At 52.6% G+C, this 16,220-nt stretch overlaps 1 protein-coding gene across 2 annotated transcripts; it reads left to right on the top strand.

Moving 5' to 3' along the window:
• Positions 1–278: 278 nt before the first annotated feature.
• Positions 279–14,923, top strand: TRMT2B (tRNA methyltransferase 2 homolog B). Of its 2 annotated transcripts, XM_029067049.1 has the most exons (13): positions 279–341; positions 2,345–2,573; positions 3,219–3,273; positions 5,416–5,550; positions 6,064–6,163; positions 7,324–7,394; positions 9,158–9,304; positions 10,568–10,662; positions 11,091–11,305; positions 12,131–12,232; positions 12,721–12,840; positions 13,212–13,311; positions 14,591–14,923. In XM_029067049.1, exons 2-13 carry the CDS (start codon positions 2,395–2,397, stop codon positions 14,715–14,717), a joined length of 1,446 nt encoding a protein of 481 aa, XP_028922882.1. In that variant the 5' UTR covers positions 279–341; positions 2,345–2,394; the 3' UTR covers positions 14,718–14,923. The 2 variants fall into 2 exon arrangements, with proteins under 2 accessions (XP_028922882.1, XP_028922885.1); XM_029067052.1 differs by lacking the exon at positions 5,416–5,550.
• The last annotated feature ends 1,297 nt before the right edge of the window (positions 14,924–16,220 follow it).

Below are 16,220 nucleotides of genomic sequence, written 5' to 3'. Positions count from 1 at the left end.
GTGGTCTTGTTCTGTTCGGTTCTGTTTCCCCCTGCCGCCTGTCTCCCCCCTTCGGACCGTGAGCCCGTCACTGGGCAGGGCCGGTCTCTAACTGGGGCCCAACTGGAAGTTCCGAGCGCTCGGTCCGGGGGTCGGCACCTAGGAAGCGGTCCGGAAATACGATCGAACGAATGCTGGACTGGAAGGGGAGGTCGGACCGAGTCTCGGTGCCGCAGGAGCCGGATGGGCGGGGGCGGGGGGCGGCCCCGGCACGGTGGTCGCCCCCCTCGGACTCCGCCCCGGCCCCGGCCCCGGCCCTCCGCCTTAGAATGAGAGGCCGCTCTGGAGCCCAAGTAAGAGAGGTAATAAGCGGGCGGGAGAGAAGGAGAAGGGGAAGGAGAAGGAGAAGGGGAAGGAGAAGGAGAAGGAGAAGGAGAAGGGGAAGGGGAAGGGGAAGGAAGGGGCGGGCAGGCGGGAGGAGTCCTGGCCAGTCCCCGCCCCGGGAAGCTGCTGCCCCACGGCCCGTGAAACTCGCCCTACTCTTTACATCGTCCGCCACCTTGCCCTTACTCTGTCCGGCCCGTTTCCCTGACACCGTCCAGCCCGTTTCCCTTACTCCATCCAGGCGCCGTTTCCCTGGCACCGTCCAGGCCGTTTCCCCTACTCTTTCCAGGCCGTTTCCCTTAACTCCCTCCAGGCCGTTTCCCCTACTCTTTCCAGGCCGTTTCCCTTAACTCCCTCCAGGCCGTTGCCCCGGCACCGTCCAGGCCGTTTCCCTTGCACCGTCCGGGCCGTTTCCCTCGCACCGTCCAGGCCGTTTCCCCGGCACCGTCCAGGCCTTTTCCTTTACACCGTCCAGGCGGTTTCCCTCGCCCCAGCCCCACGGGGCCCTGGACGAGGACGGCCTGCCGCGAAGAGCACGGGCCTGCCAGCCGGTAGACCGGGCTCCCGCACCCATCTGCTCCGTGACCTTGGGCAACTCACTTCTTCTCCGGGCCTCCTTCCCACATCTCTGAAAGGCGGAGCGAATATATCTGGTCTCCCTCCTACATAGACTGTGAGTCCCACGTGGTTCGGGGACTGTGTCCGATCTGACTGTGATCTGCTCAGAAAACCCAGACGGCGGCGTGGCTTAGTGGCAAGAGCCCGGGCTTGGGGGTCAGAGGTCATGGGCTCCAATCCCGGCCCTGCCGCTTGTCAGCCGGGTGACTTTGGTCAAGTCCCTTCACTTCTCTGTGCCTCAGTCATCTCATCTGTAGGACTGTGAGCCCCACGTGGGGCAACCTGTTTACCGTTTATTTACCCCAGTACTTGGTACATAGTAAGCGCTTAACAAATGCCATCAACATTATTATTATTTTCTGATTACAGCGTGTCTTAGTGAATAGAGCTAGAGCCTTGGAGTCAGTAGGACCTGAGTTCTAGTTCCGGCACTGCCAGGTGTCTGCTGTGTGGCCCTGGGCAAGTCTCTTCACTTCTCTGGACCTCAGTTACCTCTTCGGTAAAATGGGGACTAAGAGTGCGAACCCCATGCGGGGCGGGGCCTGTGTCCCACCTGATTAACTTGTATAGATCCCCAGCACTTAGAACGGTGCTCGGCACTAAGTGAGCGCTTAACACGCCGTTATTATTATTATTACTATTATTATTATCTCCACCTCAGGACTTGGCAAGCACATTCATTGCGTTGCATACAGTAAGCACGCAATAAATACAATTGAATTTTTTTTTTGTTATCCCTTACCAAAAGGACTTGGAGTCTTGGTTCTTGGGTTTGTGTTTTCAGTGCCCTTTCTCCTCTCCCTTCCTATTCTGGTCCAGGGACATGGGGATTGGGAGGACTAGGTTAAATAAGGGCTGGTGAGTAAGGATGGTGGTGTTGTCTACAGCGATGGGAAAGTCTGGGGGAGGACAGGGTTTGGGTGGGAAGATGAGGAGTTCAGTTTTGGACGTTTTAAGTGTCAGCGGCACATCCAATTAGAGATGTCCTGAAGGCAGGAGGAAATACAAGATGGCAGAGATGAAGAGAGGTCAGGGTCGCAGAGGTAGATTTGATAATGTAGTAATAATAATAATTATGGTGTTTGTTAAGCACTTACCATGTGGCTATCACTACTAAGCGCTGGGGTGGATACAAGCAAATCGGGTTGGACACGGCCCCTTTCCAACATGGGCTTCACAGTCTTAATCCCCATTTTTACAGATGAGGTAACTGAGGTCCAGAGAAGTAAAGTGACTTAACCAGCGTCACAGAGCAGTCGAGTCGTGGAACTGAGATTAGAACCCAGGTCCTCCGTACTCCCAGGCCAGTGCTATATCCGCTACGCCACGCTGCTTCTCTAATGTTAATTCGTAATGTTCACAGTTCGGTTGTGTGGACCCTCTGTGGAGCCTCCGCCCTCCCTCCTCTCCGGGATGGCATTCTCTTCCTACCTCGTTCGGCTTGGCCACTGGGCGAGCCGCCTGGGAGCTCCACGCCAGCTGTCCCTTGGGACGGCATCCGACGGAAAGTCCAAGAGGAATGGAAGAGAGAGAAGCGAGAAGAGACAGTCAAGCCAAGATCTTGGACCCCTCGATGCTTCCTGGCAGGAAAAGTGAGTGAATCAGAGCCCAGTCTGCTCCAGCGTAAAGCAGCTTGAATATGAACCCGTGCAGTGTGCCCTGCTTTGCCTAGCAGTACCAGTAGTGTGGCTTAGCGGAAAGAGCACGGTCTTGGGAGTCAGAGGACGTGGGTTCTAATCCCGGCTCCGCCACTCATCTGCTATGTGACCTTGGACAAGCCACTTAACTTCTCTGTACCTCAGTTACCTCATCTGTAAAATGGGGATGAAGACTGTCAGCCCCTTGCGGGGCAACCTGATTACCCGGTATCTACCCCAGCACTTAGAACAGTGCTTGGCACATAGTAAGTGCTTAATAGATATCATCGTCATTATTATTATTTAGGTGCTGAAGGTTTGGGATTATGTGCATGGGGCAGGCAGCAGGAAGGGATATTAGGTGGAGGGATGAAGGCTTAGCTCGGGAAGACTTCCCGGAGGAGATGGGATTTTAGGAGGGCTCTGAAGGTGAGGAGAGTGGTGGTCTGTCGGATATGTGTGTGTGTGTTGGGAAGGGGGTGGTTTCAGGCAGGGGTGGACTGTGGGTGAGGCAGGAGCGAGGGTACAGTGAGGAGGTTGGTACGTCGGCACCCATAGGACCGGCAGGGTTCAGATTCACCCCGCTGTTGTTTCCCTCAGGCTGGCTGATGTGGTGACCCCACTGTGGAGGCTTGACTATCAAGAGCAGCTCAAGGTGGGAATCGTGAGCCCGGACTGAAGTGGGGCTTCCCCAATGACTGGAGTTGATTCCAGAGCTTCCAAAGATGTAGAGGGTCACAGGATCTCAGCTCCAGGCCTGAAAGGCAGATCACCAGACTGTCCTCTCAGCCCCTCCTGGCCCAGACCCCTTCCGTGGCTTGGAGCACTCGGGCTATGTCTACCTGGACCAGGTTTTTCCAGATCTGTGTCCTGCTTAGGCACGGGAAGCTTTTGGGAGTCACTGCTCCCTGGTCCAGCACCCTGGCCGAGCGGCTGGTTGAAGAAGAAAACCGATCACTTCAACCCCCAAAATGTGACTAAGTGGAAAGAACCCAGGACTGAACATTAGAAGGCTGATTCTAGTCCAGATCCTTTGCTTCCCTCCTTTGTGACCTTTGGGCAAGTCACTTAGCCTCCCTGTGCTTCAGTTTTTGCATTTGTAAAATGGGGATAAGATACCTCCCTCTTAGTCTGTGGAACCTTTGTGGGACAGAGGCCAAGTCCAATCTGATTACCTTGTTTTTACCTCAGTGTTAAAGAAAATGCTTGGCACGTGGTAATTGGTTAATAAATTCCATGATTATAAAATAATATATATATATCAATATAGTTTAATAATAATGGATTCAGAACAGAAAGACTTCAGAGGCAGTCCTCTTTATTGAAAAAGATATATGTATACGTTTCTACATATAGAAGCATCAAAGTCAGAATCCTAAATCTTTCTCAGCAAGGGGTGTGGAAGCTAACAGCAACAGTAATTAGGGAGCAGAGGCTTTAAGCCAAAGTCCTGACTTTAGTCTGGTGTGAATCCTTAATTTAATCTGCGTTATCCCCAAACTAGCATCATCTTTTCTCCTCCTCGAGGTATGCCTTCACTGCCCAACCAAGGTTCCAACTTCCATTAGCTCAGACTTGGCAAGAGAGAGAGAGAGAGAACACTTCCTCAACTGTCTGCCTTCTCTATTTAAACTTTCTTCAGACATTGCTCTCTTGTCCCAGTCCTCCCCGGGAGTTTGCTGAACTTCAGCAGATGTAATTATTGTTATTACTACATTTATTAAGCGCTTACTATATACGAAGCACTAGGGTAGATACCAACGTTATGACTGCAAACACGTATGCTTTATCCCCATTTCACCTGAGCCTCAGAGAAGGTAAGTGACTTGTCCAAGGGTACGCAACTGGCAAATGGCAGAACCGGGATTAGAATTCAGGTCTCCTAACTCACAGCCCTGTGCTTCTTCAATTAGGCCACACTGCCTCTCTGTCATCAGGTGAGTCGGCCACTTGGAGAGTGATGGACAGGGCGTGTAAATGGGCACGGTGGTGCAGGCCTCATGGCGGAAAAGCTGCATTTCCTCAATGCGGTTTGCCTCACTCTGGTGCCCTCTGATCGCACCGGCCCGCTTCGGGCCTTCCCTGCAGCGGGGGCGGGCTAGGGAGGGTGACCCCACCTGCTGGACCCAGAGCTTAGGTCGAGGAGCCTCTGGAGTCACTGACAGCAGCGGTGACTCCTGCCTTCCCCACTGGACACTGAACACATTTCTTCATGTAGCCTGAATCTGTGGTTGGTTTACGTAGGGAGCGTGGTCTGGTGGAAAGAGCCCGGGCCTAGGAGTCAGCGGACCTGGGTTCTAATTCCGGCTCAGCCACTTGCCGCTACGTGACCTTGGGTAAGACTTCACTTCTCCGTGTCTCAGTTTGCTCATCGGCAAAATGGAAATTCAATACCTACTCTCCCTCCTTCTTAGAATGTGAGCCCCATGTGGGACTTGATTATCACGTATCCACCCGAGCGCTTATCACAGTGCTTGGCACAGGAAAAGCGCTTAACAAATACCACGATTATTATTTATTACTTTGATGAATCAGTGTGAATGGGGCAGCGATATGGAACTGGATGTTGTCTCCATGACAGTGCCCCAGCCAACCTTGACCTGGCAGGAATGACTCTATGGGGCACGCCAGGCCCTCTGGGCCCGCTGTCTGCCGAGCTTCTCTTTTATAAGAAAATGCTCCAAGCGAATGACTGAGCTGTCACTTCCTCCTCTCCATGACAGTGGGAGCCCAGAGTCTCTACTTCAGCCCTGGCTCCTGGACGAATACTCAACTCACCTCTTGGTCATCTCTACAGGTCAAGTTTGAAGCTCAGAAGAGAGTTTTACAGACTCTAGCGTCTCGCCTCCGAGCACGTGGCCTTCCTGAGCCAGGGACTGTCGCACCGGAATCAGACGAGCTCCCCTGGCTTCTCCATCCTATAATCCCCTCGGTAATTTTTCCCACCTCCCATTCCAGATTTCACTAGGAGTACCAAGGCAGCCTACCTGCTGCTGAGAAACCCCTCTCGATCAGTTAATCGGTCGTATTTATTGAGCGCTTACTGCGTGCAGAGAACTGAACTAAGCGTTTGGGAGAATACAATATAAACAGAGTCAGTAGGCATGTTCCTTGCCAACGAGGAGGCTACAGGCTAGAGGAGGTCACAGACATTAAAATAAATTAGATATGTACACAAATGCTGTGGGCCTGAGGATGCGGAGGCCTCTGGGATCCAGTCCCAATCAGCAGAATCCAAAGATGGGGTGGAAGACCCCGGACCCTCCCCTCTCCTGCCCTGAAGGGTGGGTTCCCGCCACTGATGACCTCTCGCTCCCCTTTTTCCTGACCATAGTGCATTACACTCACCAGAGAGTGTCATGAGCTCTTTCCTCTGGCTGGGAATCCCATCCTCCCTCTCTCCCTTCTCTCCTTTCTCTCCCTTCTCGCCTTTCTCCCTCTCCAGCCTGTCATCAGCGAGTACAGAAACAAGTCCACGTTCTCTGTGAACCGAGGCCCTGACGGGAACCCGAAGACTGTGGGACAGTACCTGGGAACCGGCCGAGGTCAGGGTTGGTTTTGCTGCTGCGGACATTGGAGCCGGAGGCCCGGGAAAGGACTTGAATTTTCTGTCTCTCGAGGGCTAGGATCCTTTCTTCTTTTTTAGGGAAAAGAGACCCTTTCTCAGTCTTCCTTTGCCTCCCAGATTTTGGAGAAGTCACTGTGGTATTTGTTTAGGGCTTACTCTGTGCCAACCACTGCGCTAAGTGCTGCGGTCGATACATGATAATCAGATCAGACACAATCCCCGTCTCACATGAAGCTCACACTCTACGTAGGCGGGAGAACAGATGTCGAACCCTCATTTTACAGATGAGACAAGCTGAGGCACAGAGAAGTTAAGCGACTTGCCCAAGGTCACACAGCAGGCAAGGGGTAGAGCCGGGATAAGGACCCATGCCCTCTGACTCTCTCCAGAGGCCATGCTGCCATCTTGGAAGTCCTAGCATTTCAGTCATTCTGCTTTCCCTTTCTCACCCCTCCTCCAGTTCCACCCATCAGTTTTCTTGGGCCACTGACCTCTGCTTCCTCCCTGTCCCAAGGCCGACCTCCTTGCCCATCCGTCCTCAAGATAAACTCTTTTCCTCTGATTTAGCCAGAAGGAATTAGGGTGACAGGGCTCTCCCCTATCTCATTCTCCCCATTTAACAACCCCCTGACCCACTTTTGACTATATATCTCCTCCCTACCTGAAAAGCAATGCCACAAGGCCTGGAGGTTTTGGGTGGCTCCTCCTGAATTTAAGCAACCTGGCCCGGGCGTAGAACGGAAACCGAGATTTCCTAAAGTAATTGGGACTGAGATCGGGTTGTACCGTTCTGCCTTTATGTCGCAGATGGCATCGATGGCCTGGAATAGTCTCAATTAAAGGCAGCTTGCTTGGGTGGCCAAGTACTCTATTGATCCATACTCTATCGATCCATAGTATTTATTGAGTACCTGTTGGATGTCGAGTGTTGTGCTAAGTGTCCAGGAGTGTGTGGGAAAGGAAGATGACACGATCCCTGCCTAGAGGGAGTTTACTGTCTAGAGGGGAGTCAGAACTGTGGGGTCTCTGCCAGTGCTTGGCTCGGCTCGGTCTGGGGGGACCTCTCCCCGTCGTCAGCGTGTGTGGAGGGGGCCGGAGCCGGAATCACTAGTAACTCACGTCCTCGCCTTCCTTTAGACAGGAACATTGTCTGTGTGCGGGCGGACCAGCTGAAAAATATTCCGGAAAAACACAAGCAAGTTGCTCAGGTAAGAAAATGAGAGATGCCAGGTCCAGAAGAGCTCTGATAGTTTTAATTTAGACTGTAAGCTCGTTGTGGGCAGGGAATATATTTATTGTTATTTTGTACTCTCCCAAGTGCTTAGTACAGTAAGCGCTCAATAAATGTGATTTACTGACTGACCGACTTTAGCAGCTACGGATTCTGCCCCGTGTCACGGCATCCTGCAGGGGGCGCAGTGATCCCCCAGGGTGGCACGCTGGTTGGGCAGGCAGTGGGCCCGTCATTCATTCATTCGTATTTATTGAGCGCTTACTGTGTGCAAAGCGCTGCATTAAGTCCGAGACTACAGGCGGCCGTACTGGAAAGGCTTGGGCACCTGTTAGGAGCCTGGGTTCCTCCAGCCCTGCCCGGTGTCTCAACAGAGAAGCAGCATGGCCTAGTGGATAGAGCCCAGACTTGGGAGTCAGAAGGATCTGGGTTCTAATCCTGGCTCCGACACTTGTCTGCTGTGTGACCTTGGGCAAGTCACTTCTCTGGGCTTCAGTTACCTCATCTGTAAAATGGGAATTAAGACTGGAAACTGCATGTGAGACATGGACTGTACCCTACCTGATTAGCATGTATCTACCAAAGTGCTTGGAATATAATAGGCACTTAACCAATACCATAGGAAAAAAAAAAAAGGACTGATGCAGGTGACTGGATGGGCGGGAAAAAATACTTGCCCAAGGAATATGGGGAAGGGTAAAGAGAGGGTGGCCCTGGGCAGGAGAAATGGCATCACCCAGGTGGGGGATGCCAGCAGCAGAATGGAAATCCAGTAATAGTAATATAATAATACCATTATTAATACTATTAATAGTATTATTATTATTATAATAGTAAACTGCCTGTTTATTTGTTTTGATGTCTCTCCCCCGTTCTAGACTGTGAGCCAGCTGTGGGCAGGGATTGTCTCTATTTGTTGCTGAATTGTACTTCGCAAGTGCTTAGTACAGTGCTCTGCACACAGTAAGCTCTCAATGAGTACAATTGAACGAATAAATAATAGTAACACTTATGGTATTTGTTAAGGGCTTCCTAAGTGCCAAACGCTGTAATAAGGACTGGGATAGATACATGATAAGTTGGATACTTTCCCTGTCCCAGATGGGGCTCACAGTCTGAGTAAAAGGGAGAACAGGTATTGAACCTCCCACTTTACAGATAAGGAAATTGAGGCTCAGGGAAGTAAAGTGACTTGCCCAAAGTCACACAGCAGACACATGGCAGAGCCAGGACTAGTTCTCAAGTCCTCTGGCTCCCTTACCATTGGGCCATACTGCTTCTCAGAGTGTTGCTATAGCAAGGATAGTGAGGAGGAGCGGAAGGAGAAGAAAAAAGCATCAGGAGGAGGAGAGGACTGTTGAGAGAGCACTTTTGAGCACTTAAGTACTCTCTCCCTTCTCCCCCCACAGCACGTCTGTATATATTTTATACTTGGTTGCTTCCCCTATTTGTAATTTATCTTAGTGTCCTTCTCCCCTACTAGACTGTAAATTCCTTGAGGGCAGAGATCATTTCTAATAATCCTCTTGTACTCTGTCAAGTGCTTAGTGTAGAGCTCTGCATGGAGTAAGCATTTAGGAAGTATTTCTGTTTGATTGCTACAATAAAATAAAATAAAATAGAGCACAGGGGGCGGGACCCAGGCCTGGGGTAGGTGTATGAGTCATCCATCCCCCAGCCGGAAGGTTTGGGGCCGTTGGGGATCTGGTCCTCCGCTGATGCCTCTCCTTGCCCTTCCAGTGTTACGAGGCCTTCCTCCAAAAGTCCCCGCTGGGGCCGTGCCTGCTGTTCCACCGGGGCGGGCACTGGAGAGAACTCATAGTGCGCACCAATGCCCGGGGGCAAGTCATGGCCATCATCACCTTCCACCCCCAGCAGTTGAACCAGGTGAGAATTTCGGAGTGTGAAGCAGGAGTGGGGCGGCGGGCAGGTAATGTATTTACTGATATTAATGTCTGTCTCCCCTTAATGTCTGGCTCCCTCTCTAGACCGTAAACTCGTTGTGGGCAGGGAATGTGTCCATTTATTGTTATATTGTACGGTCCCGAATGCTTAGTACAGTGCTCTGCACACAATAAGCGCTCAATACATATGACTGACTGGCTGCCCGAGGCAGTTTGAATTCCTCCGTGGCTGGATCAGTGAGGTCTGAAGGGTTGCTGTGGCTCGGGAAGGAAGAGCTGAACGGCTAGCAGAATTCCACTTAGTGGGACCCTCACTTCTCAATCGGTCCATCAGTGATATTTGTTGAGCGCCCTTGGCGGTGCTAAGAACCGTACTAGGTGTTTGGTACAGAACTGAAAGCAAATCTCACATTTCCCGCCCCTCAAGGAGCCTATGGTTTAAAGGAGGGATTCAGGCAGAGAAAAGGGATTTACAAGTAGCGGGAATAAGAGGAGTCTTGACTTACTCCAGTGTACTCTCCCAAGTGCTCGGTACAGTGTAAAAATGCTCAATACCATTGTTTGTTTGAAGAGCAAGGATAGAACATGGAGTAGCACAGCTATCATAGGATAAGGTATTTGAGTAAATAATTGAATTTACAAATAAAATATACAGATAATATATCCATTACAAGGGTATATGTCTGATAGTAATAGTTGTAATATTTGTTAAGCATTTACTACATACCAAGTATTTCCCAAGAACGGGTCAGACAAATAAAACAAATAGAACACAATCTAGTGAATAAAATATATTTAATAAAAAATAGAACATTCATTCATTCATTGTTGTATTTATTGAGAGCTCCCTGGGTGTGGAGCCCTGTCCTGAGCTCTTGGGAGAGTGCAGTCCAAAAATAAACAAGACACATTCCCTGTCCATAATGAGTTTACAGTTTAATCTGATCCTGATTACGTAGAATTATTCATGTGTGCGTGCGAAATCCAGGCCTCAGAATCAGGCCCTGGGTTCTAATTCCAGCTCTGCCTTTTGCCAACTGTGTGACCTCGGGCATGTCACTTCACTTGTCTGGGCCCCAGTTCCCTCATCTGTAAAATGGGGATTAAGACAGTGAGCCACGTGTGGGACATGGGCTGTGTCCAACCTGACTACCTTGTATGTACCCCAGCACTTAATACAGTGCCTGGTACCTACTAAGCGCTTAATAAATACCCAAATTATTTTTAATTATTATTATTATTATAGGAGGAGCTCTGGGCTCAGAAGGAGGCTGTCAGGGAGTTTTTCACCAAAGGGCCAGGAGCGGTCTGTGGTTTGAGCTCTCTTTATTTCCAGGAAAGGTAAATCCGGGATCCAGGACCCAAGGGAAGCTGGGGCAGAGGGGGGAATGGATGCCACATCTGGGCTCCGGGATTCTCAGAGCGAGGCATCCGGGAGCCAAGGAGCCGGGGCGGCCGGGGCCTTCCTCTCCGCGTCACGTGGGCTGGCCCAGAGGCTTCTGAATGCCCCTGTGACGTGGCCGCGGCTAGCCACCTTGTTTTGACCGGTCGCCGAGAAGGGCGAGCCAGAGTAGCAGCCTGCCAAGCTCTGCCCCATGGTGCCCAGGCCCCGTTTTGGACCGAGGGAGGATGTCCCGGGAGGCTCGCTGGGGGTTCTGCCGAGGTTCTGACGCCTCATGCTCCCTCCCCACCACGGGACTCCCAAGAAGGGAGAGCCTGGCCTTCTCACCGTCCGCCATCCCACTCTGTCCCCCGGTCCTCCCCTCCAGCACCATGACCCGTTGCAGCCACCGGCAGTCTCCCTACCAGCTTCTCTCCGGGGAGCCCTACATCCTGGAGGAGCTGTCGGGCTTGACTTTCCGCATCTCCCCCGAGGCCTTCTTCCAGATAAACACGCCGGGGGCGGAGCTCCTCTACCAGACCGTGGGCCGGTTGAGCGGGCTGAACCCCGCGACCGTTCTTCTTGACATCTGCTGTGGGACAGGTGAGGGCCGGAACGGGGGAGTGCCAGAGTGCCCGGCGATCCATCGGGCAGTCCGTCAGTGAGCGTTCACTGGGGGCAGAGCACCAAACTGAGCACTTGGGAGAGTGTATTACAACAGAGTAAGGCATGTTCCGTACCCTCACGGAGCTTCCAATCCAGTGGAAGCAGCACAGCATGGCGTTGTGGATAGAGCATGGGCCTGGGAGTCAGCAGGTCGTGGGTTCTAATTCCGGCTCTGCCACTTGTCTGCCGTGCGACCTTGGGAAAGTCACTTCACTTCCCTGTGCCTCAGTTCCCTCATCTGTAAAATGGGGATTAAGATGGTGAGCCCCGTGCGGGACAGGGGCCGTGTCCAACCCGATTTGCTTGTATCCACCCTAGTGTTTAGTACAGTGCTTGGCACATAGTAATCGCTTAAGAAATACCATGATAAAATAAAAGAATAGTGGGGGAGACAGGCATTAAAGTGAATTATGGATAGGGGAAACTGTAGAGGATTAGGGTTTGGGTAGAACTGTTGTTTGGCTGAGGAGTGAGTAGCAAAGTGCTTAAGAGGTACAGATCCAAGTGTGTAGATGATGCAGGGGGTGATCTGAATAGGGTGGGGAAAAGAGAGAGAGGTTCCACTCAGCACCTCCCTCTCCCAGTCCGCAGCGGGCGGGCCCCTTCTGAGCCAGTGAAAGCCACCTGGTTGAGCCCAGGTACTGAGCTCTGAGCCGCCTCCCCCACCCTCTTCCTCCCTCTCTCACCCTCTCGCTCTCTTGCTCTTGCTGGCTCACTTTCTCTCTTGCTCTCACTATCTCTCTGTCTCTCACGCTCTGGCAGGAGCCATCGGCCTCTCTCTGGCCCCACGAGTGTCCCGCGTTCTCGGCGTGGAGCTGATCGAGCAGGCGGTGGAGGACGCCAGGTGGACCGCAGCCTTCAACGGTGGGAGACGTCGTCCACTCGCTGAGAAGAAAGTCCCGAGCCTGGGGTGGGGGTGGAGTCTGGGGGGAGTCCGGGGAGCCGGGGGGAGCAGCCGCTCAGTTGAGGAGGGAGGATGGAGAGGTTTTCCATTGGGAGAGGAAGGAGATTTAGAAAGAGTTGAGGAGGAGGAGGATCTCTGTAGGGAGTCCAGATGCCACGGTTGTCTTTCCCTTCAAGCCTTCCCCGTCAGAACTTAGACAGGGATGGAGATGGCCCCGGGGTGAGAAGGTGGAGATTTTACCAGTGACCAAATGTCCTTTCTCAGGCCAGGCCTGAGCTCCTACTGGGGGTGGGGAGGAGGAGGGTCTTCTGGGCACTTAATCCCTCCTCGGAGTCGTTCCGGTTCTGGCAGCAGCTTGGCAGAAGAAGTGCTGTCAAGCTGCAGCGCCCACCCTCCCTGGACCACTGCTGGTTGTGGCTGGAGTTCTCAAGGCCTCTCTACTGCCCAGGCATCTCCAACTGTGAATTCCACGCTGGGCCTGCGGAGAAGATCGTGCCACAGCTACTTGTGTCGCAGATGGAGGGTCGGTCCCTCGTGGCTGTGGTGAATCCAGCCCGGGCTGGACTACGTAAGAAATTCTCTTGAAAGTTTATCTGCGTTTTTTTTATTCAGCCCCATCCAGTCTCCCATTCGTATTCCCCTTGGCCTTGCTCTCTCATACACTCTGTCACAGCAGTGGCGTTTTGTGTGGTCCCCCTGGCTTCCCAAGGTGTTCCTGTCTCCCTATGCTTGGTGCTCCTGGTTTCCCACTGCCGGCCCAGATTCTCCTTCCTGCCTCTTTCTTCAGGTCTGGGCTTCCTCCGGCCCAAAGTAACTGTGAATGCCAATTAGTTGGGCTTTGAGGGGCAGACTCACTGGGGAAATCAGATGACCAGTCCAGGGAGTCCCCCATTTTAGGTTTCTGGCGGTCCTCCCCAAGATTGTCTCTCTGTTTCCCAGATCCCCGTGTTGTTCGGGCCATCCGGAACTGCGGGCCCATCCGGAGACTGGTTTTTGTTTCCTGCAAGCCTCACGGAGAAGCCATGAGGAACTTCTTTGAGTGAGCACTGACTTTAGCTATTGTCTGGATGGTGTGTAGGCATCATTGGATCTATAGATATTGAAATCTCCATGGATCTAGCGGAGGGAATCCTCTCAGCCCAGGCTGAAAGTGGCTAAGAGCATCAGTTCGTGGATTCCCAGTCTTAGCTTCAGCATGCAACCTTCCCATATTCTGAGACCAACTCTCACTCCCCACCCTGGTAAATGGGAGAGAGGCAAGGGGAGCCTGCATAGTAATAATAATACTGTACTTGTTAAGCACTTACAATGTGCTAAGTACTGATCGAGAGACAAGATAACCAGTTCAAAACAGTCCCTGACCCATACAGGACTCACTAAGTCAGAGGGAGAATGGGAAGTGAATCCCTATTTTACAGAGAAGGAAATTGAGGCGCAGAGAAATGAAGTGATTTGCCCAAGTCTCCCAACAAGCTGGTGGCAGAGCCGAGATTAGAACCCAGGTCCTTTGACTTCCAGGCCCCTGTGCTTTCCACTAGGCAATGCCGGTACACCTGTTGGCAGCTGTTAGGAATTCCGCCAGGTAGGAGGAAGGAGTTTTCCTCTGTTTGGCAATTCCAAAAAAGCAGCAGTGTGACCTAGTGGATAGAGCATGGGCCTGGGAGTCCGAAGGACCTGGGTTCTAAAACCAGCTCCACCACTTGTCTGCTGGGTGACCTTTGACAAGTCACTTAACTTTTTTGTTCCTCAGTTACCTCAGCTGTAAAATGGGAATTAGGACTGTGGAACATGTACTGGGTTCAACCTGATTAGTTTGTATTTACCCCAGTGCTTAGTACAGTGCCTGGCACATAGTAAGCATTTGACAAATACCATTGCAAAAAATCCCCACAAAACCCTGTTGTGTTGGTATAGCAGTTTGTCAAAGTGTGACTTCATTAAATCGTATTTATTGAGCACTTACTGTGTGCAGAGCACTGTACTGAACGTTTGGGAGAGTACAAAATAGTAAAATAACAGAAGTTGGGCTTCTGTTCCAGCCCTACTCCCGTAGTAACCTGTGTCCAGAACTGGTCTGGATTTAGCTGGATTTAACTGGTTTTATCATCCGTCTTCCTGCTCTCCTCATCGTAGAGCCCCGGCTTCCCCCACCGATCTCCGTCAGGAGCTGTTCTCCAAGATGGGGCGATTTTAATCAGCCTTTTCTGTCCTCTTCAAGGGATGGGGAGATTGTTGGCTGGGGGCTCCAGTGGGTGGGTATCCCAGGCCTCTGGGACAGGCCGCCCACCGGCCGCACATCCACCTTTTTTTGTCCCTAGGCTGTGCTGTCCCCCCGACGCTAGTAAGAAGCTCCTGGGAGAACCTTTCGTCCCAGAGGAGGCTGTGCCGGTGGATCTTTTTCCCCACACCCTGCACTGCGAGCTGGTGGTTCTCTTCAGCCGCTGACCCACCGGGCTGCAGGAGCTTAATGCCTGACGTCGGCTGTGCCGCTGCCACACCCTCTCGTCTCGTCGGCCTCAGATGTCTTCTGTGCCACGGACCTGGCTGGCCAGGTGCCGGCGTGGGTTGCCGTTGATCGAGTCTCTCTGTCTCTCTCGGAAATGTTCTTCCCCTCGACTCTATTTATTGCCATTGTTCTTGTCTGTCCGTCTCCCCCGATTAGACTGTAAGCCCGTCAAACGGCAGGGACTGTCTCTATCTGTTGCCGACTTGTTCATTCCAAGCGCTTAGTACAGTGCTCTGCACATAGTAAGCGCTCAATAAAGCCTTATCTCACCTTGGCTTCACGGACTCTGTCCTCTCCTGGTTCTCCTCTTACCTCTCTGGCCAATCATTCTCGGTCTCCTACGCTGGAGCCTCCTCCCCCTCCCATCCTTTAACTGTTGGAGTTCCTCAAGGGTCAGTTCTCGGCCCTCTTCTGTTCTCCATCTACACTCACTCCCTCGGTGAACTCATCCGCTCTCACGGCTTTGACTACCATCTCTACGCAGATGACACGCAGATCTACATCTCCGCCCCTGTCCTCTCCCCCTCCCTTCAGGCTCGCATCTCCTCCTGCCTCCGGGACGTCTCCACCTGGATGTCGGCCCGCCACCTAAAACTCAACGTGAGCAAGACTGAGCTCCTCATCTTCCCTCCCAAGCCCGGTCCGCTCCCAGACTTCTCCATCACCGTGGATGGCACGACCATCCTTCCCGTCCCGCAGGCCCGCAATCTCGGTGTCATCCTTGACTCGTCCCTCTCGTTCACCCCACACATCCTATCCGTTACCGAGACCTGCCGGTTTCACCTCTACAATATCGCCAAGATCCGCCCTTTCCTCTCCACCCAAACGGCTACCTTACTATTACGGGCTCTCGTTATATCCCGGCTAGACTACTGTGTCAGCCTTCTCTCTGACCTCCCTTCCTCCTCTCTCGCCCCGCTCCGGTCTATTCTTCACTCCGCTGCCCGGCTCATCTTCCTGCAGAAACGATCTGGGCATGTCACTCCCCTTCTTAAACAGCTCCAGTGGTTGCCTATCGACCTCCGCTCCAAACAAAAACTCCTCACTCTAGGCTTCAAGGCTCTCCATCACCTTGCCCCTTCTTACCTCTCCTCCCTTCTCTCTTTCTACCGCCCACCCCGCACGCTCCGCTCCTCTGCCGCCCACCTCCTCGCCGTCCCTCGGTCTCGCCTATCCCGCCGTCGACCCCTGGGTCACGTCCTCCCGCGGTCCTGGAACGCCCTCCCTCCTCACCTCCGCCAAACTGATTCTCTTTCCCTCTTCAAAACCTTACTTAAAAATCACCTCCTCCAGGAGGCCTTCCCAGACTGAGCTCCTCTTCCCCCTCTACTCCCTCTGCCATCCCCCCTTTACCTCTCCGCAGCTAAAGCCTCATTTTCCCCTTTTCCCTCTGCTCCTCCACCTCTCCCTTCCCATCCCCACAGCACTGTACCCGTCCGCTC

Source organism: Ornithorhynchus anatinus, chromosome 6 (assembly GCF_004115215.2).
Source record: "Ornithorhynchus anatinus isolate Pmale09 chromosome 6, mOrnAna1.pri.v4, whole genome shotgun sequence".
In the NCBI taxonomy this organism is placed as follows: Eukaryota; Metazoa; Chordata; class Mammalia; order Monotremata; family Ornithorhynchidae; genus Ornithorhynchus; species Ornithorhynchus anatinus.
Note: the sequence above shows the minus strand (reverse complement) of the source record. Positions and strands in the feature narration are given on the sequence as shown.

Bases quoted from the DNA above. Each gene is read 5' to 3' on its own strand.
- TRMT2B (XM_029067049.1), top strand. From the start codon at position 2,395: ATGGCATTCTCTTCCTACCTCGTTCGGCTTGGCCACTGGGCGAGCCGC. The intron at 6,164-7,323 runs GTCAGGGTTGGT...GCCTTCCTTTAG, and splicing joins GTACCTGGGAACCGGCCGAG to ACAGGAACATTGTCTGTGTG. The intron at 13,312-14,590 runs GTGAGCACTGAC...TTTTGTCCCTAG, and splicing joins GCCATGAGGAACTTCTTTGA to GCTGTGCTGTCCCCCCGACG.